At 37.1% G+C, this 23516-nt stretch overlaps 1 protein-coding gene across 1 annotated transcript in view; it reads left to right on the forward strand.

Moving 5' to 3' along the window:
• Positions 1 to 22888, forward strand: part of LOC105480302 (testis and ovary specific TOPAZ 1) — a 91093-nt gene extending 68205 nt beyond the window's left edge. The window contains exons 16-20 of the mRNA XM_011738925.2: positions 95 to 260; positions 11491 to 11655; positions 13553 to 13756; positions 19043 to 19226; positions 22579 to 22888. Coding sequence (XP_011737227.1) covers positions 95 to 260; positions 11491 to 11655; positions 13553 to 13756; positions 19043 to 19226; positions 22579 to 22798 — 939 coding nt within the window. The 3' untranslated portion in view covers positions 22799 to 22888. The remainder of the gene's footprint in view (positions 1 to 94; positions 261 to 11490; positions 11656 to 13552; positions 13757 to 19042; positions 19227 to 22578) is intronic.
• Positions 22889 to 23516: the final 628 nt, after the last annotated feature.

Consider the following 23516-nt stretch of genomic DNA (forward strand, 5'->3'; position numbering starts at 1 on the left):
TCAAACTGGATAAATGGCTTGTGAATAATTATCAATGACTTTGTGTGTCTGTAAATGATTGATACCCAATTAGTGTTCTTTATTTTTATTCTAGGGAAGGAAGGTCTTAGATAAACTATATGAATTAAAAATACACTTTGCAAGTTTAAAAGGACTTATAGGGCCTGAGAAGTTAGCATCAAGATGTCAAATTGTGAATGTTGCAGCAGAAATTTTTCTAAAAAGTGGAAGCCTAGATGGTGCCCTTTGGGTAATGAGGGGTAAGTCCTGATATATGCAAGCATAAAATAACTTGTTAAACTCGTCATGCCTTTTTGTCTATGTAATTGCCTTAAGTTGATATTGAACTGTGGTTAATAGTTTGGTCTAAACCCTAGTGAACATGTGGGTAGGAAAGGTTGTTATGTAAACTGAAAGGGGAAAGTTAACTTAGTGTTAAAGAATAAATTACATGAGCCTTTGTTTGTTTAAAAACTAGTTCTTGGCCAGGCGAGGTGGCTCACGCCTGTAATCCCAGCACTTTGGGAGGCCAAGACAGGTGGATCACCTCAGGTCAGGAGTTCAAGACCAGCCTGGCCAACATGGCGAAATCCCATCTCTACTAAAAATACAAAAATTAGCCGGGCGTGGTGGTGCACGCCTGTAATCCTAGCTACTCAGGAGGCTGAGGCAGGAGAATTGCTTGAACCCAGGAGATGAAGGTTGTAGTGAGCTGAGATCACACCACTGCATTGCACTCCAGCCTTGGAGACAGAGCGAGACTCTGTCAAAAAAAACCCAAAAAAACAAAAACACTAGTTCTTGCTGGGCTGGGTGTGGTGGCTCACGCCTGTAATCCCAGCACTTTGGGAGGCCGAGGTGGGTGGATCACTTGAGGTCAGGAGTTCGAGACCAGCCTGACCAACATGGAGAAACCCCATCTCTACTAAAAGTACAAAAATTAGCCGGGCGGGCCGGGCACAGTGGCTCAAGTCTGTAATCCCAGCACTTTGGGAGTCCGAGATGGGCGGATCACGAGGTCAGGAGATCGAGACCATCCTGGCTAACATGGTGAAACCCCGTCTCTACTAAAAAATACAAAAAAACTAGCCGAGCGAGGTGGCAGGCGCCTGTAGTCCCAGCTATTTGGGAGGCTGAGGCAGGAGAATGGCGTAAACCTGGGAGGCGGAGCTTTCAGTGAGCTGAGATCTGGCCACTGCACTCCAGCCTGGGCAACAGAGCGAGACTCCGTCTCAAAAAAAAAAAAAAAAAAAATTAGCCGGGCGTGGTGGTGGGAGCCTGTAATCCCAACTACTCAGGAGGCTGAGGCAGGAGAATCGCTTGAACCCAGAAGGCAGAGGTTGCAGTGAGCCGAGATTGCGCCATTGCATTCCAGCCTGGGTGACAGAATGAGACTCCATCTCAAAAAACCAAAACAAAACCAAAAAAAACAAAACCTAGTTCTTGCTATGGCCTAGACTCCATACTAAATGCTTTCCCTGAATTATCCCAATTAATCTTCATAGAACCCTGAATTTGGAACTATTAAAACCCCCATTTTATTGATAAGAAAATGTTGTCAGAGATATTAACCAACTTGCCCAAAATGACATAACAAGTAAGGAATGGAGGCCAAATTCAAACCCAGACAATCCAGCTTCAGAGCCCAGGCTTCAGCCGCTATGTAAAATGGAAATCCTGATTGCGGTATGCATAAACTCTGTCTTCATATGTATGGGCAAACATGACTTCAAACCAGGATGAGTAGAGCTTACTTTCCTTGGTAAGGCAATTCTTCTAAGCAGAAATTACAGTGAAATTAAGCCAGCAGGAACAAATAAGGTTAGTTTAATATGAGAAAAATTAAAAAGAGCACAGTAGTGTTATGATACTAATGAAGCTAATGATAGCTCTTGCTATTTGGACCATCAGGTAGATTTTATTTGATAAAGTGGGATAAGAATGAAGAAGCCTCAAGGATCTCAAGAGTTTAGGTGGGAAGATGGAATCAATCAATAAAGCAAATGGAGAACTCTAAAACATACTAACACACAAACACTAGCACGTATATATATACACACATATACATGTGATTCATATATGGGAAATATATATATATATAAAATATCTTGTATATATTCAGTGCTGAGGGTTTAACACAGAGGTTGTGAGTAGGCTTCATTCAAAAGCTTGTTTGTAAAGGTATTCTTCAACTTAAACATAGTCAGTGAGTTTTCCTAAGTGGGAAGAGTACCAAAATACAAAAATAGAAATTAGTGAAATATAAGCCAGAGCTCACAAGCTCTGTGAGGAAAGAAGCCATGTGGCAAGAAATGGGAAGGGGAAAATAGTTGATAAAAATGAACTTGAGTCACCTTATGAAAGGAACCTCCTGTCTAAAAGTTTGTGGCAAAACCAGTCTTTCTCAAACTAGAAACTGGGAGAGTTTGTGGGAGGGATGTGGAGTGATTTTCGGAGATTTTGTTTTAAATTTCAGTGTTTCCGTTTTTAGACTAACTTTAAACTTCTATCAATTATAAGCAGTGTTCTTTTTTTGCAGTGACAGTTTCAACTAACGTAATTTTCTTAAGTAAAATTTTATTTCTACAAAAGAAAAGCCCACAGAAGTGTGCTCAGTTGTTTCTAGAATTTTTTAATTCTTAAAAGGGCTCTATAGTGAACAGGCCATTCCCAAGAAAGGGAATACAAATGGCTCAGTCTCACTAATAATAAGTGAGATTAATACTCACTTGTAATATGAGAAATACATTACTATTACAAACACCATTTTGAACTCATTAGACTATCAAAGATCGAAGTTTGGTGATACGTTTTTGTGAGGGTATAGAGAAACAGACATTCACAGAGGTTGTCTTTAGGAGCTTTTTGACAAAATAAATGTCAAAAGTTTAAAACGCATTTTTTTTCATTTACTAATTCCATTTCTAGGAATTTGTACTGCACACACATTTATACCTGTTTACAAAGGTATGCATATTAAATTATCTGGAATATTTTGTTACACCAACAATGGTAACAAGGGATTCCAGGTAGCTTAAATGCTCATTCATACCAGTTGAACTGTGTTATAGCCATATGATAAAGAAGAATGAGGCAGATCTGTAAGTGTTCATTTGGAATGATCTTCAAGATCTATTGCAAAGCGCAAAAAAAAAAAAAAAAAAGGAAGGTACAGAGCAGTTGCTACCATTTGAATACAAATAATAATACAATGGATAAATACATATTTGCTTATATGCCCTTAAAATATTTGTAGAAGGGTGCACAAGAAACTAGTAATAGTGGCTGCCTCTGCCTCTGGGAGGAGAAATTGAGTGCTTGGAGGACAGAGTAGCAGATTAACATTTTACATACATTTTTCCTTTTTAAAAATATGCCTTGGCCGGGCGCGGTGGCTCAAGCCTGTAATCCCAGCACTTTGGGAGGCCGAGGCGGGCGGATCACAAGGTCAGGAGATCGAGACCACAGTGAAACCCCGTCTCTACTAAAAATACAAAAAATTAGCCGGGCGCGGTGGCGGGCGCCTGTAGTCCCAGCTACTCAGGAGGCTGAGGCAGGAGAATGGCGGGAACCCGGGAGGCGGAGCTTGCAGTGAGCTGAGATCGCGCCACTGCACTCCAGCCTGGGCAACAGCGTGAGACTCCGTCTCAAAAAAAAAAAAAAAAAAAAAAAAAATATATATATATATATATATATATATATATATATATATATATATATATGCCTTTATTACCTACCGAATTTACAAAAGATGGGGTTACATACATTACTCAAGTTTGAGAAATGCAGAATATCTCACACATTTTTTTTTGTTTGGTGGGTGGCAGACTTGATGGTGAGAAGAAATCTATTGTTTTGGCATTTTACTTTGACATTTCAAACTCTTTCTCATACTAGTGCTTTTTATCCTGCAAATGAGCAACAGATTCCTACCATGCCGTATCCCAATACCAACATAAAAAAGTATTAAAATATAAAATGGTTTTAAGACCATCATTTTATAATCTTTGTTCAGAGGCTGAAAAATATCTTAGCTCTCTATAATCAAATTTTGTAAAAAAGTTATGCCATTTATTGAGAAACTGTCTTTGAATTTTGAAATAACTTATTGCCTTTATATACATGTTAATACATATTAATAAATATAATTAATACATATGAATAAATATAAAAACCTGGATAAGCAAAACTAGTAATAAAAATCCCTTATCATTTGGTCACCCAGAAATTGCTATTATCCACTTTAATGCTGTTATACAGACACTTTTATACTCTGCATTTTTTTTCAGGCAGTGGCCTTATGCATTTTCTTTCAGGCAGTGGCCTTTCAGTGAAAAATTTTTCGACAGCATCACTTACTGGGCTGCATGGTTTTCTATCTTATAAACAGACAGATGGATAGATCTGTCTTTTGATCCGTGAATCCACTTTTACTGAACTAGCTTGTTTTTCAGATTTCAGTTATAAACAATAATTCCTGCTAAACATCACCGCTGAATCTTACTTTTCCTTAGGATAAATTCTGATGGAATTGCTGTGTTAAAGGGTAAAGGGATTTTAAAGCTTCTTGGTAAATGTCAACAAATTTGCCCTTATTGCTATTCAGATTTGCAGATGTTATTTCAGGTTTATTAGAAAGCTCCCCGGGGCCGGGCGCAGTGGTTCACACTTGTAATCCCAGCACTTTGGGAGGCCGAGGTGGGCAGATCACGAGGTCAGGAGATCAAGACCATTCTGCCTAACACAGTGAAACCCCACCTCTACTAAAAATACGAAAAAAAATTAGCCGGGCGTTGTGGCAGGCACCTGTAGTCCCAGCCACTCAGGAGGCTGAGGCAGGAGGATGGTGTGAACCCGAGAGGCGGAGCTTGCAGTGAGCCAAGATCACACCACTGCACTCCAGCCTGGGGCGACAAAGCGAGACTCTGTCTGAAAAAAAAAAAAGCTCCCCCCTCGGCCCCCGCCCGGCCCTTTATTAGAAAATCCTAGAGAGCTATTTCATTTAGATATAGCTTCTATACAAACATGTCCTTTTAGGGATTACAGGTGCAGATGTTACTTAACAGTTCCAGATGTTAGTGCCTGATACTATGTTTTTTGGTTATCAGACAGGCAGACTGGTACATTCCAGGTTATACAAACCCTAATCTAGCTATTCAGTACATTCCATTCCAGGTCTTTTCTCTGTGAGTAGACTATAAAAGTCCTCTACACCTTCAGTTAGACTATAGTAATTACAGCCTTCTTAATAGTATATGAAGATGCAGCTTATGAAATACCCTTGCCTACAATTAGTATTATTTTTCTTATCTCTCTGCTAGTTTGATAGAGCAAAAGTTATATTCACAGCTTTACTTTGCATTTAATTATTAAAGAAATTTTTTCCCCATCTGGAGCTTATTTTTTTGTGAATTGCCTCTTTATGTTCCTGGTCTATTTTCTGAATTTAGCATTTCTCTTCATTATTGGTTTCATAATAATGTGAGTATTCACTATCTACCAAGCATTGTGCTAAGTGTATTACTTGTGTCATCTCATTTAATCAATACTAACCCCATAACATAGGTAATGGTATCCCAAGATGAGGACGGTGAGGTTCAGAGACGATCACACAACAAATAAGTGTAAAGCAGGAATTCCAATCCAGGTCTGTCTGACTGCAAAGTCCATGTTTTTAACTGCTACACCAGTACTATTGTTTTCCTAGTTTTTCCTCTAAATAGACTTCATAAAATTGCAACTAGATCAGAAGCACAAACTACACAAACAGATCCAAACCTAAGATAGTCAAGCTCCTGAGCAAAATGGTAGTACTGAGCTTGTTTGGCAAATCTAAGACAGGGGTTCTCAAGCTTGATCATCAGAATTCTCTAGAGGGCTTGTTAAAACACATATTGCTGGGCCCACCCACAGATTTTCTGATTCATTAAGTCTGGGGTGGGTCCTAAAAATTTGCATGTCTGTCAGGTCTTTAGATGTTATTGATGCTGCCAATCTGGGGACCTCACTTTGAGGACCACTGCCCTACAGCACTCTCACGTAGTGACGTTTTCTCATACCTTACCTGTGTTCCTAAACCATACTCCCTCAAGTCTCTCCCCCCGTTTGTTAACCACTGCTATAAACACTACCATTTTATGTTTTTGAGAGTTAATTACATTTAGAGTATTTTACCTGTGGTGGTATCTGGCACAGAGTAAATATTTGGTAAATATTAGTTGAGGTGAGTAGGTGGGTGGATGGATGGATTTTCTTCATTTATGTATCTTCATACCTTCCAAGGAGGAAATGGTTGGAGGTTTTGAAAGAGTGTGTGTGGTTTGTGTGTGTGTGTGTGTGTGTTTATACTATGAAATTTAGCATAAAGTTTAGCTCACACATGTGGACCAGTGCCAGTGACTACAGTACTAATATAAGCATATAAACAATGTTAATATTTAAGAAAAATCATTTAAGAAAAAACGTGTTGTCTTCATTTTCTTTTTTTTTCTGAGATGGAGTCTTGCTCTGTCGCCCAGGCTGGAGAGCAATGGCGTGATCTCAGCTCACTGCAGCCTCTGCCAGGTTCAAGCAATTCTCCTGCCTCAGCCTCCCAAGTAGCTGGGATTACAAGTGTGTGCCACCATGTCCGGCTAATTTTTTTTTTTTTTTTTTTTAATAGAGACAGGGTTCTCCATTTGGTCAGGCTGGTCTTGAACTGCTGACCTCAGGTGATCCGCCCCCCTTGGCTTCCCAAAGTGCTGGGATTACAGGCTTGAGCCACCATGTCCAGCATCTTCATTTTCAATCAGTGGATGGATCTCCCCAGCACAAAGCTGTGTTAGACCAGGCCATCTTCAGTCTTTGATTGAACACCACAGTTCCACTTATATCTACTCATCAAGACCTACTACTTAGGTCATTAACACCTCTTTCTCAAATAATTTTCACCAAATGTGAACCCTGGTTATTTGCAGTCATGGGATTTTTAATTATTTCTAAAATACTTCTTTGTGCTTTTCTGTTTTGCTTGGGTTTTTTATAGTAAACATTTATATTTTAAAAATAAACATTTAAGGCCAGGCACAGTGACTCACACCTGTAATCCCAGCACTTTGGGAGGCCAAGGTGGTTGGATCACTTGAGCTCAGGAGTTTAAGACCAGCCTGGGCAACGTAGTGAGACCCTGTCTCTATGAAATTAAAAAAAAAAAAATTAGCCAGGCATGGTAGCACACGCCTGTAGTCTCAGCTACTCAGGAGGCTGAGGTGGGAGCATTGCTTGAGCCCCAGAGGTCGAGTCTGCATTGAGCAGTGATCATGCCACTGCACTCCAGCCTGGGCAACAGAGTGAGAACCTGTCTCAAAAAAATAAATAAAATAAACATTTTTTAAAAGTCAAGCAACTTGGCCTCATCCAAATATTTGTGAAATCACAGATTTGCTGTGATTTTCATATTTAATGTGATCTTTATAATTTTTTAAATATACAACTAAATTAAAATTCTAATGTAACACCTAAAGTTTTCAGGTACCATCAGTGATGTGTATATCACACTTAGGAAATATCATACTGTATAATAATGTCCCTTTTACATTGCAGTAGTTTTACATATTAAAGATACTAGTCCTTGATCTGTTGGGTATTTACAAATATTTTTCCTAGCTTTTCATTTTTCTTTAACTTTATGATTTTTTTGCATTTTTTGTTTTCTTTTGCCTACTGACATTTTTTCTACCTAATATAAAGTGCTGCTTTTTAAATATTTAATAATTTTTTTGTATCATGCTTTTAGGCTGTCCTTAGTCATCTCGACGTTATTCATCCATATGTTCTTCCAATTTTTTCATTTGTTGTTAGTCTTAAATTTTGGTATGAGATGGGAAGTTAATTTTATTTATTTCCCACAAATGTTCTCCCATTTCATCCTTTACTCATTTACTTGAAATGCCATTTTTATCATATATTAGAATCTTGAATCTGTTGGGTCTGTTTCTGCACCTTTCTGCCAAGCATCTTTGTGTTTCTATGCTAGCATGATGCTCTTTTAAAATTTAATAAAATCTTAGAATATGTGATATTTGTCTGTCCTGTCTCCACTTGTCTCCATTTGTCTATCCACTCTCACTCCTCTTCTAAATTATTCTTTGCTATTCTTGTTTATTCTTTGAGTGAATTTCAGAATTACTGGATCGGGTTTTAATACAGTTCTGTAGGAAATTTGATTGGGATTATATTAAATGTATACCTTGGCCAGGCGCGGTGGCTCATGCCTGTAATCCCAGCACTTTGGGAGGCTAAGGCAGGCAGATCACTTGAGGTCAGGAGTTCGAGACCACCCTGGCCAACGTGGTGAAACCCTGTTGCTACGAAAAATACAAAAATTAGCCTAGGGTTGTGGTGGGCGCTGGTAATCCCAGCTACTCGGGAGCCTGAGGCACAAGAATCACTTAAACCCGGGAGGCGGAGGTTGCAGTGAGCAGGGATTGTGCCACTGCACTCCATCCTGGGCAGGAGAGCAAGACTCGGTCACAAAAAAATAAGTGAAAATAAATGTATACCTTAAGGGAAAAATAGGTATCTTTAGATATTCCCCCATTTTAGTATTCACTATTGTAAAGGATAATTATTTGTTCGATATTCTCACTGACTAGCCTGGAAATTCATTTAATAGGTTTATGTTCCCAGTGTGTGTATTCAAAGTCTTGCATGAATAATGACTAAACGTGCATATGTCGGAAGGTAAGTGGATAAAAACAAGCTATTATGGAAAATATGCTCTCCCTTTGATTCTGAGGTTTTAGACAAGTAGAAAATATTTCCCAAATGTGAAATAGAGAAAAACATGAAGATGAATGCTATAACAACTTTTACTGTTGTCAAAGTAGTATTAAGTCCACTAGTAAACTGTTTCTTATTCTTGCGAATTTAATTCTCATAAGAGTTCTCATAAAATATTCATAAAAGTATTTATGTTGGTAGAATTGTGAACTAGCTGAATTAAATTTAAAGCTATTAATTTCCAAGTGACTTCTCAGTTACCGGTTTCAGTCAACTTTGATACATAGAATAATCAGCTTACTCAGATTTTTTTTTCTTCTTAAAAACAGAAGTTTTATTGTATTTGGTTCACAGTCAGTATTTCACATTATTTCATGGTGCAGAGCCCCTGGGTGGGAATCCCTGTGTAGTACTTGGCGGGGCCTGTGGCCAGGGGTGATGAAGCAGTATAGCTGGTCAGGCCCAGAAGGGGAGAAGAAGGGCTGGGGGCTCCTTAAAACCTACTGAGGGGTGGGCATGGTGGCTCACACCTGTAATCCCAACACTTAAGGAGGCTGAGGTGGGCGGATATATATATATATTTTTTTTTTTTTTCTTTCTTTCTTTTGTTAATACTTCCTGAAGCCTTTGTGGCACAGAAACCACAAACTGATTGGCTGACAAAAGTGGAAAGAGGAGAGGCAACTGGAAACCTTTGGGGAGCGGTTCCCCTCCATGCCCAGGTCTGTTCTCCTCAGCACAGCTCGGCCCACAACCTGGATGTGCCAGCAGGGACCATCACCCTACACGTGTTGGGATACAGCTTGACGCCTTCCCCCACAGCCAGGTGGCTCAGTCCTGCAAAGGAACCAAGGCAAGGGGGGAAGAACCCTGCTGCCTGATCCTGTGCTGCACCTCACAGACCATCAGTTGATTGGCAGCACTGAACAGGTTAAAAAAAAAAAGAGAAAAAATACAGAAAAACCCAAAAACCTAGACAGGGAGATGATGTGGGGAGAGAGCATGCCAGGTCAGATTTTTTTGTATACCTAAACAGTTTGATAAAATTTTTAAATGAATCTAAAATACCATATATACTTTCCAAAAAATGTGACCATTACCCTCCCTTAAATATAAAGACTTAAAAATAAAGTATTAAATAAAGAAAAATGGATGCAATTTTTATAAGAAAAGACTTACATAGTCTACTTTTTGTACATGGGATATATCTAACATAAAAAAATAATTGAACTTATTCAAAGTATAATTCAATTTATAAGGAATGGTGAACTAACAGTTTTACTTTTAATGGGAATTGTGTTTAACAGATGATCATACAGTCTTTGAAGATATTAAGTTCATTTACATTTCTCTCTATATTAAAATTTCAGCAAATGTAGGAGCAAATTGATGAAAGTGGCTAAGTAAGTTAATATTCTTAAAACACTTAGAACATTCCTAACACATAGTATAACTCTGTTAGGTCAATCAATCAAGTGGACTCTAATAATTGAAAAGCTCCTTTTTAAAGCTTTATACTACTGAAAGCTTTCTTTTGTCATGATGTATTTGAATTATCAACTTTTTCTTCAATACCTTTTACATTCACTGTGCTGGGAAAGCCACAAAAGAAAAAGATTACTTTTACATTTAGTCCACTTGAAAAAGAGCACCAAAATGTGATTTGAATGTTATATAGAGTAATGTTTCACTATGTGTATAATGATTGAGTAAATTAGGTAAATGATAAAATATTGACATTTCTAACATCTTAGTACCTCAGTGTTCTGTACTACAGTCTCCCATTGTTTTTCTCAATGTGAAAATCAGGGCAGAAATTAAGGAACTTCAGCATTATAGGTCATATTCTCTTTTTTTAAAGAGGGTCTGAGATCTGTTGGTTTGAGGGTCCTAGGATGGGTGTGATGGGTACATGGGAGTTAATTTTATTGTTATGCTTTTATAACGTATATTAGATATTCTTCTGTATACAACAATGATTTCATAATATAAATTGTTTTTAAAATAGAAATTGTGAAGAAAAGCTATTCACTGGCTGAGCGAGGTGGCTCACACCTGTAATCCCAGCATTTTGGGAGGCCAAGGCAGGCAGATCACGAGGTCAGGAGATTGAGACCATCCTGGCTAACACAGTGAAACCCCGACTCTACTAAACATACAAAAAATTAGCCGGATGTGGTGGCACACGCCTGTAGTCCCAGCTACTCAGGAGGCTAAGGCAGGAGAATCGCTTGAACCTGGGAGGCAGAGGTTGCGGTGAGCCAAGATTGCGCCACTGCACTCCAGCCTGGGCAACAGAATGAGACTCCATCTCAAAAAAAAAAAAAAAAGAAAAGAAAAACTATTCCCCAGTAATACCAAAAACTAAATTATTTATTGTGAAATTGTTAAATTTGTCCACACAAATAATATTTTATGTTAAAGCAAATATTTGTGATAATCTGAACTTTTTTGTATAAAAAATAAACATTACCTTTAAAATTAGTAATTGACTAGTACACTTAGATGAAGAATTAATTAAAAATAAGTTTAACAAAGTGGCCATTCGCTTGCATCTTCTTCAGATGATGATCATCACTATATACGTTATTTCTAATAAATTTGAGCCATGGTTATCTTCTTTAAGTTTTGCCTATTTCTCCAAAAGATATTTTGAAATACTAGTTGTGATTATACTGTTAAGTGTCATTTTCATGGTATAAACTATTCATATTTTTTTCTTTTTGGAAGAGTCAGAATGGATAATCGATACGCCTCTGTGGCCTTGTGATAGACTGGATGTGCTTAATCGACATAATTTGCTCTGTACAATTGCACATGAAACCTTAGCCAAGAGCCTTTATAGACAGACATTTGAAGTTTTGCAGAATCTACCAGGTTTTCAAAATTCCCAAGGTATGTTTTTTAAAAGTCTATCTTAATTATGTCTTGCCCATCTGGTGTTTAACTGTTAATAAGAAACAGTTATCCATCTGTTTTGATTGAGTTTTATATTCCAGCATATTTTTTAATGAAGTAGTTTTCTGTAAAATGTGTTCTTTGCAAATTGAATATGCTTTCCTGATGGTTTTAAAAAATCTGAGATGCTTATCTTTGGGTTGTTTGTCAGCAGCTCCTAAGACAAGCATTTTTATCATTCCCTTTTCCCTACTTCTGTCATCAGCAGACAATATGTTTAAATGCCCCGAGCAAGCTTTTTCTCTTATCACTGAATAAATACAGAACTTAGTTTACATTACCTAGGAACATAGGTAAACGTGATAGAAATGGAGGAAATGAAACAGATGCCAAGTTCAAAGAAACACCAATGTGGGCAATGGTAGTTAGTACTCTTGAATGTTGGGTGTCCATGAGCAAAAGCTTTGGGTCAAGAATGAGCTATGTGATAGGTTCAGAAGATGTTGAAAACGTTAACTTGAGGGCCTCCCCTCAGTACTTTCATCGTACTATCTATAAATTTTCATTTTCCCACTTAATTCCACTGTGCTCCTGTATTGTAATTAGTGTTCTTATCTGTTTCTCCTTATATAAAGTGAGCTCAATCAAGATGGTACTATTTTCTTTACCTTGGTGTTCCTGGCCCAATGACTGCTATCTAGCAATCTTTTAATATACAATTAGTTGGTAATGAAATAAAGTAGTAATAGGGAGATTAGCCAGATAGTTGTGCGAGATTTTGGAAGACCCTGAATGTCAGACTAAAGGAGTTTTATTCTCTGTGTATAAAAAGGGGCCACTAGAATTTTGGGTCTAGGGAGTAATATAATTAAGTTGGTGTTTCAGGAAAGTTCTTCTGGCAGTAGTGTTTAGGAAAAGACTAAAAGTAGAGAGATTAATTTGCTGATAAGGCCTGGATAACTAAAAGATTCTAAAGCAGTAAAGAACTACAGTCTAGCTCACAGACCCAAATGACTGAATGTAAGGAATAAAAGAGAAGTCTCTAAGATGACTTCTTTTTCTTCTAAGAATGACTAAAGGAATAGAAAACCCATTAAAGGATTGTTTTAAATTTGGCAGTAAATATTTATTAGAGGATGATTTATTTTTAGTCGAGGGATATATAAGGCTAAGGTCTGAACTGTAGATATAATACAAACAGAATTGAGAAATCATTCAAGACACTGCAGATACACAGTCACACGTGGGGATCAAATACAGAGGTCTTAAGGCATCATCTGAAATTTTTGTCAAGCTTCTTTTTATCTTCTCTATTGCAAAGGAAGTTAATGGTTTTTCTTTTGTCAAATGCTTTTTTGTTTCTTACTTAGAGAATATGTAAGATAGGCTGGGCACCGTGGCCCATGCCTGTAATCCCAGCACTTTGGGAGGCCGAGGCAGGCAGTTCACTTGAGCCCAGGAATTTGAGATCAGACGATATGGGCGCATTCAGGGTGGTATGGCTGTAGATGAGCCCAGGAATTTGAAACTAGTCTGGGCAACATGGTGAAACCCTGTCTCTGCAAAAAATATAAAAATTAGCCAGGTCTGGTGGACGTGTAGTCCAAGCTACTCAGGAGGCTGAGGTGGGAGGATGACTTGAGCCCAGGAGGTGAAGGTTGCAGTGAGTCAAGATCGTGCCACTGCACTCCAGCCTGGCCGACAGAGTGAGACCTATCTCAAAAAAGGAGAAGAAAAATAAAGAGAATATATAACATGATTGCATTTTAGTGACTGTGACTCCTATAATGGGTAAGAAAGGGTCAAGGGGAGGAGAAATAAAAAGGAATATGAGACGGAGGTTTGAGACACTAAGATAAATCAATTTTATTATGTCATTTTTTTTTTATTCCAGAAACTGTGGAAGTCTCACAATATAGCCTTCTTTTTAATAAGCTTCTAGGTTCCTGTATTGAAAGCAATAGTCTTGGTATGTCATCCTCTGTGGCGGAATTCATGATTTCAAAGAGCATCCCTATTGATTTTTCCTTTCTTAGAAGATTAATTACTTCTTTAGGAAGGAGTCGTTTATGGCTCAAAGCCAGAGCCCACTACAAAAGTAAGTTACATTTAAAATGTTTTAATATATTGGTTTATAATTTTATTCTCTAACCCACAATTTATAATATTTAAGATTAGATATTTATATGTATTAAAAGAGCAGTAATACATATTCATATGTAGTGGTCTCAACAGATCTGTGCTCTCTTTTGAAACCTATTGTTTCTCTTCTGTTTGCAATTGCTTTCCTTATTTCCAGTCTTTCCAATTTCCAATCTTTATTTCTTGCACAGTAGCTTGTCCACTAGAGGGCGAGCAAAGGGAACAAATAACAAGATAGAACCAGTTTGGCATATCTTATAAATAATACAGGCATAAAACAGTGGGTAGAATGAAGTTTAAAGAATATCTATGTTTTTATTTATCTCTGCTGTATCCCTAATTGTTATAACTAAGAATATTCAATAGCAGGTCACATCAGAAACACAAAGGCTGTCATAACAATGCAACATGGTATGTGGTTTTCACATGGCTTTTAGTAATAGAACTTTGTTAATCTACTTACAGCTGTTGTTCTCTAACAAATAAGCCTGGAATACTAGTGCTTTCTCTAGTCCAAGCCACCTCACAGGTATTTTAATTAGAAAATAATTCCATGTAGGTTCTAGATCTAGAAAAGAATTGTTTTTTCTGCCTTCATGCAGTAATTTGTCTTCAACTACCATTTCTACCACTGTCATGTATATAACAAATATTTGAGTGCCTGCTCTGTGTCACCCTGTACCAGATGTGTCAAATATCCTAGCCACTACTACCTGAGCTGGAAGTGTTTTTCAGGTGACCAGCTGTGATCAGTGTAGCAGGTGGTAACTTTTTTCCCCCAACAAAATGGGAAAGAAAATATTAGGGTACATTACAGGTAGTGAGGTTAATTATTTGATAAAATTTTCATTTCAGTTGCATGTATGCACGAATGTATACTGGGTCATTATATAAAATGTATTTCTTGTAGGTTATAATCAAAAAAAGTTTTGAAAGCTGTGTTTTCTTAAAAAGGGTGATCAGAAATTTAGAGGACAGATAGAATTGTTTGTTCATAACACCTGATTTCAATTGTGTAGTTATGTTTCAACTCTTTATACTATTTACCTTCAGACTTCTAGAAACTATACACATGCACATATAGGTGTGTGTATGTGATTTTAGTTTCTAGAATTGAAGTTAATGGGAATAATTTATTTTTCATGTAACTGCAACTTGGGGGAGATGCCATCAGAAGGTGTTTATATGCCACAGGAACAAGTATAAGCTCAGACATTTAAATGAGATTTTTATAAATATTTCTATTTTTTAGTTGGAAATAAAATTTTATATTAAAGCATCTAAACTTTATCACTTTAAAAAATTTTAACAACTTTACAGAAGTATAATTCAAATGCCATACAATTCACTCATTTAAAGTATACAAGTCAATGGTTTTGCCGTATCTGAGAATTGGGTAACCATCACCATAATCAACTGTAGAATATTTTATTCACACCAGAAAGAAACCTCATGTCCATTAGCAGTCACGCCTCATTCCCGCAAATCTATTCAGCCCTAGTAAGAATTACTTCTAATGATTTTTTTTAGCAGTGCGGTTTTATTTGTTTTTTGTTTTGTTTGTTTGTTTGTTTTTGTGAGACAGAGTCTTGCTTTGTCGCCCAGGCTGGAGTGCAGTGGCCCGATCTCGGCTCACTGCAAGCTTGGCCGCCCGGGTTCACGCCATTCTCCCACCTCAGCCTCCCAAGTAGCTGGGACTACAGGCGCCTGCCACCATACCCGGCTAATTTTTTGTATTTTTAGTAGAGAAGGGGTTTAACTGTGTTCACCAGGATGATCTCAATCTCCTGACCTCGTGATCTGCCTACTTCAGCTCCCTAAAGTGCTAGGATTACAGGCGTGAGCCACCGCGCCCAGCCTAGCAGTGTGTTAAAGCAATTAATGCCTGTGTACAGTACAGTATCTTTGTTATTGGAACTTTTCCTTTTATCTAATCACACGTATTCCTTATTTCATATGCAGTGTAACTTCTGAGACTTACGCAGGTGAGGTTACGGGGTAAAGAGTCTTTTTGTTTTTTAAAGAATGTAACTGAATTATAAAACCATGAATAAAAATGAGTCATTTACAGCCAAATGAGTAATTTATAGCCACCGATCAGTCTTCAAAACATCTCATTTTCTAACAACGTTGACATTAAATTATATTGGAGCTCCTTTTGGATTTATCTTCAGACATAGCTTAACATTGCAAGAAGAGCCTTTCAGTGGTGTATAACTGTGTCTAGTAGTAGTTTATTTGGGACTTAAGGCTGACTTTCTTCAAGGCACTGTTAAGACTTAGTGCCAGTGCCTTTGTTTTGACTTTGTTAAAACTTTTTTGTTTTAATATTTTTATGACTTTATGGAGATAATTTCACATATCATGAAATTAATTCACTTAAAGTATATAATACATTCATTTTTGGTATAGTCACAGAATCAAGCAGTCATCACCACCGTTTAAGTTTAGAACATCTTTAACACCTTCAGAAAAAGAAATCTTGTATACATTAACATTTATTGTCCATTCCCTGGTTGTCTCTTCTCTGTCTCCATGAATTTGTCCATTCTAGACAGATCACATAAATGGAATCATTCAATACATGAGTTTTAGTGACTGACTTTTTTTTTTTTTTTTTTTTTTTTTTGAAGACGGAGTCTCACTCTGTCACCTAGGCTGGAGTGCAGCAGCGCAATCTCGGCTCACTGCAACCTCTGCCTCCCAGGTTCAAGCGATTCTCCTGCCTCAGCCTCCTGAGTAGCTGGGATTACAGATGTGTGCCACCATGCCCAGCTAATTTTGTATTTTTAGTAGAGATGGGGTTTCACCATGTTAGCCAGGTTGGTCTTGAACTCCCAACCTCAGGTGATCCACATCAGCCTCCCAAAGTGCTGGGATTACATGTGTGAGCCACCGTGCCCAGCCATGACTGGCTTCTTAGCCTAGTGTTTTCAGATTTTAATGTTGTAGCATGTATCAATACTTTATTCCTTTTTATTGCTAAACAATATTCTATAGAATGGAATTTGTTTATTTATTGGTTGATGGACATTTGAGTTGTTTTCACTTTTTGGCTATTGTGAATAGTGCTACTTTGAATATTCACACAAGTTTTTATGTGTATATATGCATTCATTTATCTTGGGAGAATTACTGACTCACACAGTAAATCTATATTTAGCTTTTTGCCAAACTGCCAAACTGTTTCCTGAAGAAGCTGCACCATTTTATATTTATATTCCCACCGGCCATGTATGGGATTTCCTAAACATTTCTTTATATCTTCACCAACACTTGTTACTGTGTTTTTTATTTTAGCTTTCCTGCTAGTGGGTGTTAAGTAATATGTCATTACAGTTTTGGTTTTCATATCTCTAATAACTAATGATGTTGAGGACCTTTTCATACAGTTATTGGTCATTCATATATTTTCTTTTGAGAATGTCTATTAAATCCTTTGCCCTTTTTTTATTGTAAGAGTGTATTCATACATACATACACATGTACATATGCATTTATATACACTCTGGATACAAATCCCTTGTCAGATATATGAATTACAAATATTTTGTCCATCTTGTTGGACAAAGTTGTCTGTTACTTTCTTGATGGCTTTGCCTTGCTTTCGTGCTAGACTAATCAGGAGGAGATTGTCTAGGGACAACAGAGTTGCCTTCCTCATGTTCCTGATTTGTTCTCCCTTGTCCTAAAAATACTGCTTTTCTCTCAGAACTGAGAAGTTAGGAGAGAGATGTTATTAGTGTGTCTTTCCATTACTTCCCCCTCCCCCCAAATCAAATGTGAGTATTTTTCTTCTCACGTTTCATTTTGAGTGAAAAAAATCATATTAGTAGATTTCTGGTTAATCTAGTTAATTTGTTATTTTCTATTTTTTAATTCTGGCAAGAAAAGTTAAATAAGAATGCATGTAAATTATACCTACCAAAAACTAGTGAAGTTAATGAGTTAACAGTTTGTTGCTCCTGGCAGTGATCTAGGGAGGTGGGAATATCTAGTGATTAGGAATCCAAAATCTGGAACCAGAAAGTGGGCACCCCAAGGAGGGTTAGAGAGCCTGAATGCTTACCAAAAGCCCCTCATCTATGACATGGGAATAATAGTACCTAATTTCAAAGGTAGCATATTGTCAGATTAAAATGAGGTAAAACCCATGTGTTTATTAGCACATGTACCTGGCACATAGCAGGTCTTCAAAGATTAGCCATTACCCACATTAGAAAGATTTCTTGAAGAAACTTATTCTAACAACACAAAACATTTTAAGCAACATTTACATACAGATTTAAATTGGTTTCAGTAAAATATAATAATATAAAATTGCCTATATATAATTTGGATGTTCTAGAAGTTTTAAAGGTATTTCCCTATATATCACTGCTAATAAGCACCTAAACAATTTAAAAGTTAAATCTCTTCTCTTGAAAAGTGAAGTTTTAAAAACATGAAATGGTGAGTGTGGCTACAACACACAGATCACCTACAGGATGGAAATGTATTTTATGCCTAGTGCTTAGCACAATGCCAGACATTTAGTAGCAACAGTAAATATTGCATAAACTATAATGGTACTATAAATAACTGTGCTCAAAAATAGTTATTCTGAAATTATCTTGCGTTTACGATGGCTTGAAATAAATGTTGTTTGCCGTAATAAGGCTCAAAAGTCATTTTTCAGAGTTTTTTTTTGTTTGTTTGTTTGTTTTAATGTTTCTCACTTTTTTTTTTTTTTTTTTTTTTTTTTTTTTTTTTTTGGAGATGGAGTCTCACACTGTCGCCCAGGCTGGAGTGCAAGGGCACAGTCTCGGCTCACTGCAGCCTCTACCTCCCAGGTTCAAGTGATTCTCCTGACTCAGCCTCCCCAGTTGCTGGGATTACAGGCACCCGCCACCACACCTGACTAATTTTTGTATTTTAGTAGGGATGTGGTTTCACCATGTTGGCCAGGCTGGTCTCAAACTACTGACCTCAAGAGATCCACCCGCCTCAGCCTCCCAGAATGCTAGGATTACCGGCATGAATCACCAAGCCCAGCCCTTCTCACTTTTTATTTAATGTTTCAAAAACACTTTACAAAGAATAATGTCAAATATACTAGGATAAGCTATCGTGTAATTTGTTAATCTACTTCTAATGTGAAGATGTATTCTGTGTAAGTAATTATCACCTGTAGGTATTTCAGAAATCTAGGTTTTTACCTATTGGGTTTTAGTAAAGTTTGACCTATTATTTGATTTTTCAGGTGCTCTTTCCTTGGGTTGCTACCCACCATTGGAAGGAAATTTATACCGAAAACTTCTTCTAATTCCATCTTATTTATCTGAGATTGAAATGCTCTTAGCTATTGAAATCTTCATGGTATCTAATGCTAGTAGTATTCAGAGTCCTGGAACTTCTACACAGATACTGCAGATAGTTTTGAAAAGGTTGGTTGACATAACTTTAACTGCGTTCTGAATGTAGATCTTGGCTCCCTACTCCCACCCTAGGATGTAAATGTTTTATGTGTTTTTATATATACATATATATTTATGTATATATTTATATGTGTACTTTGTGTGTATATTGCAAACTCTAGTATCATTTAAATTGAGAAAGGATTAGACCTGTTTGAGGCTTAAAACCAAACAAGTTAGTAGCATTCAGTAAACACTTTAGCAACTTCAAAGATACAGTTAAATATTCAAAGAGATGGATCCTCTTTAGGTACCAACCTTTCTTGTGTTTAGAGATCAGTACCTATAAAAATCTCTAGTCAACTCAAAAGATCAAAGGACTAGGGTCTAAAAGGGAAATACATGATCATTTATTAGGTTCAGCCAGGAATACCATTGAAAATAAAGCCATCAGCCTAGTTTCTATATTTTATAATGCTATATATGCATAAATATTATAAAGTAGGTACTGTCCCAGAGTGACACCCTTTCATGTAATTTTGTTTGGAATCCTAGAATTTAGGCATACAGTAGATGGTGTGCCTAAATGGTAGTATGCCATATGATTTCTTGTCAGCCTTATCCAGGAAACTTGGAATATAACGATCTCTTGGGAATCCTGTTTTAGAGCTTCTTGACAAGAATTTTGCTTTAGTTTACAGGTGTGACAAACCAGATCCTCTGGTTGAATATTACATTAGTTATCTATTGCTGTGGAATAAATTATCCCTGGACCTAATGGCTTAAAACAGCAAATAGTATCTTAGTATCTGTGGGTCAGAAATTTCAGAGAGGTTTAGCTGGATTGTCCTGGCTCAGGGATTTTCGTGTGACTCAGAGTTTCTCCACATAGTTGGAGTCAGGATGTTGTCAAAAACTTTAGTCACCTACATGATAGCTTACTGGAGCTAGAGGATCCTTTTCCTTGATGACTCACTCAAATACCTATTGGGTGGAAGCCTCAGTTTACCACATGGGCCTCTCCATAGGTTGGTTAAGTGTCTTCATGACATGACTGACCGCTAATTTCTCCCAGAATGAGTGATCCAAGAAAGAAAAAGCAAGGAGGAAACTGCAGAGTCTTTTGTGACCTATATCAAGCAAGAACTGTGAAGAGTCTGAGATTTTATCCTATTTGCAAGCTATAAGCTAACCTGCCACAGTTTCATAGATGGTAGCATAAGAGACAAGACTCCTGTGTTGGAGACAGAGGAATTTATTATTTGTGGTATGGCAAACAGCATGATTATCTACATATTTGCATCATTTCCTCTTGCTCCTAAGTCCCATAGATGGGCCCACATGGATACCTACATATGCCATGAGTTCTGTAACAGGAGAGGAGTGCCCAGCTTAGGAAACCCAAATCTTTTATGAGTAATAAGCATACCTGCCCTTTGCTTTGCAGGGAGGTACTATCTCCATCATCTAAGACTATGAGCAAACCTACCCTTTGCTCCAGGAGGAAAACTTATCTTTATCTTTCAAGGTTGTTCACTATATAATCCTGGTAATTTAGAACAAAGGGTAGGCAGTGACTCTTGTAAAACTTCACAAACTCAAGAGATCCATGGAGAGTTGTCATCCAACAACCTAGTATCCAAAGTTACATACTGTCACTTCTGCTCTCCTTTGTTGTAGGTGAGTCTTTTGGTCCAGCCGACACTTAAGGGGAGGAGAATTAGGAAGTAAATTATTTTAGTTCCACTTTCAAAAAAACCCACTAAAAGTCACCTTTTTTCTTATAGTTCTTTTTTTTTTTTTTTTTTTTTTCCAGAGTGCTTCCTTATTTACCACTGTGCAGTATGGTGGATAAGGCATCTAGGCTCCCCATGATCCTAATGAGGTCATGGTTTTCTCATAGCTTTCTATTCCCCACACACATGCGACTTCTTTATTTATTTCTTGAATTTGGAAGGTATTTGTAACCATAGTGCATAACTAGTGGCATACCTAAATCTTTGATTTTGTCCAAGCCAATATATTTTCTCTATCGTCATTATCATGCTAAGCCCTGCCTTGTTACATTTACCTCTCTCTATGAGAGAGAATTGTATTCATCTTTAGACTTTTTTAAACTGCACATGGTTGGCATGTGCACCACCTACCAGATTCCCGGGCACCTCTTTCTAAGCTAGAATGTACTAGAAGGCACCTGACCAGTCTTTCCTCTCTGTGACCACTAGTTCCTGTTTCAAGTGCAATTCCTCACTCTTGTCACTCTGGACCACACCGTGATGTTAATGCAGATAGGCTCCTATTCAGAACTTGCTGCTGGGCCCCGTAGATACCAAGAGTAGGAAGCAGTGAACAAAAAGAAAAAAGTGATGCTTTATGTAACAGCCACATCTCTATTTTAAATAGTTCCCATTCCCTACCCCAGAGGAAAAACTGACATAAGGTGGGAATTTTATGCAAGTCAATGCAGTGGCAATTGATTGCAGATGGAGCTGGTAGAAAAATTATTAGAAAAATTAATTCTAGCACTTAAGGAAGCACCCTAAATCAGGATTGAAGAAAATAACCAGAAATATAATAAAGCCCCTATAGCTATACAATTTGCTACCAGACATTAGCTACATATTAAGTATTTCCTTATAACTAAAAATAGTCAATATCAAAGTAAAACTAACATGTGAACATTAATTCTAAACTGGATTACATTTAGTATTTTATGCATTCTCATGAAAAGATACAGGTAATTAGCTGTGTTCTAGATCAGTATTTTTCAAACTGGGTTGCAGACTATTTGTGTGGTGAAATCAATTTAGGGTGTTACAACCAGCATTATTTTTAAAATCAGGGTTTTTGTCATCAGGGTAAGTCTTGTTTTGTGAAATTTACTTTTTATATATGAAGGTATATACTGGGCCATAATATGTCTTTTTTTTGGACAGAGTCTTGCCCTATCACTCAGGCTAGAGGGCAGTAGTGCAATCATAGCTCACTGCAACCTCAACTTCCTGGGCTCAAGCCATCCTCCCACCTCAGCCTCCTGAGCAACTGGGACTACAGGTGCACGTCATCATACCCAGCTAGTTTTAAAATTTTTTGTAGAGACGAAGGTCTCACTGTGTTGCTCAGGCTGATCTTGAGCTCCTGGCCTCAAGCGATCCCCCCAACCTGAGCCTCCAAATCGCTGAGCTTATACCACTACGCCTGACCAAAATGCCTTTCTTACTGTGGGTCATGATCAAAAAAGTTTGAAAGCCACTTTTAGAAGAATATGGTGAAAAGACGATCATAGCTTAGTACCAGTAAATGTAAATTACTATCTTTTGAAGAAACTATATAGCTTATCTTTTTTAAGAGTTTCTGACTTTATGAGGTGTTCATTTTATAGGTGTGAAGACAACCAGTCTCGGAGCAATGATGATTATCAAGCTGCAGTAGAAAGGTTAATTATGGCTGCTCGTATATCAGATCCAAAGCTTTTTGTTAAACACATGACTGTCAATGTTAATAAGGAACAGGTTTATAGTTTGGAACATTGTTCTGCCCTGAAATGGTTAAAAGAGAATATGAAGTGGGCTGGAAAGGTTTGGCTTTTCAGTAACCATTAGTTAATAAAGTCTGCTCTTTTTTTTTTTTTTTTTTTTTTTTTAGTTCAAGTAATCATTGTTGAAAATAAAGGCAATAAAAATAGACAGTTTTCACCATATTCAGCTCTTTGACTTTGTTGGCTTACAGCAAGTTAATAGTTTTAAAGCCCTGAAAATTTTTATTGATACGTAATTTTCAGTAAGTTTATTCACACAGAAAAGTGACTTTTCAGATTACTTTTTGACTTTAAAAGAAACTAAGCATATTAAATCCCAATTTATTCTGAAATCCAAAACTGAATACTGTGCAGCATTTAATAAGACAGAGACATAACAGGGAAAATATACAAGCAGGTAACTGGAATTTTCAGAAAAACATTTAGGGTTATGAAATAGGTTTAGTGTGTACTCAGTCCAGTCTCTAAAGCTATACTACGTCTGTAATCAAGAATAATATAATATTGAAAATGAACACAAAAATTCAGAATACTTTCTGAATTACACCAAAAAAGTTTAAATTACCCTCAGAATGGTTTTCCTTTCATGTATCTTAGAATACTAGATGAGTTTTGAAAATTTATGTGCATTACACTAGATAAGACACAAATATACCCAAAACTTAATTATCTAAACAAGGATTCTTCCTTCCAAACCAATTTAGGAAGTTAAAACTCTTCTGAAGTCATATTCAGAATCTATATCACATTCTCCAAGGTGGTAGTCCTCATCTTTGATACTT

Source organism: Macaca nemestrina, chromosome 2, assembly GCF_043159975.1.
Source record: "Macaca nemestrina isolate mMacNem1 chromosome 2, mMacNem.hap1, whole genome shotgun sequence".
NCBI lineage: Eukaryota > Metazoa > Chordata > Mammalia > Primates > Cercopithecidae > Macaca > Macaca nemestrina.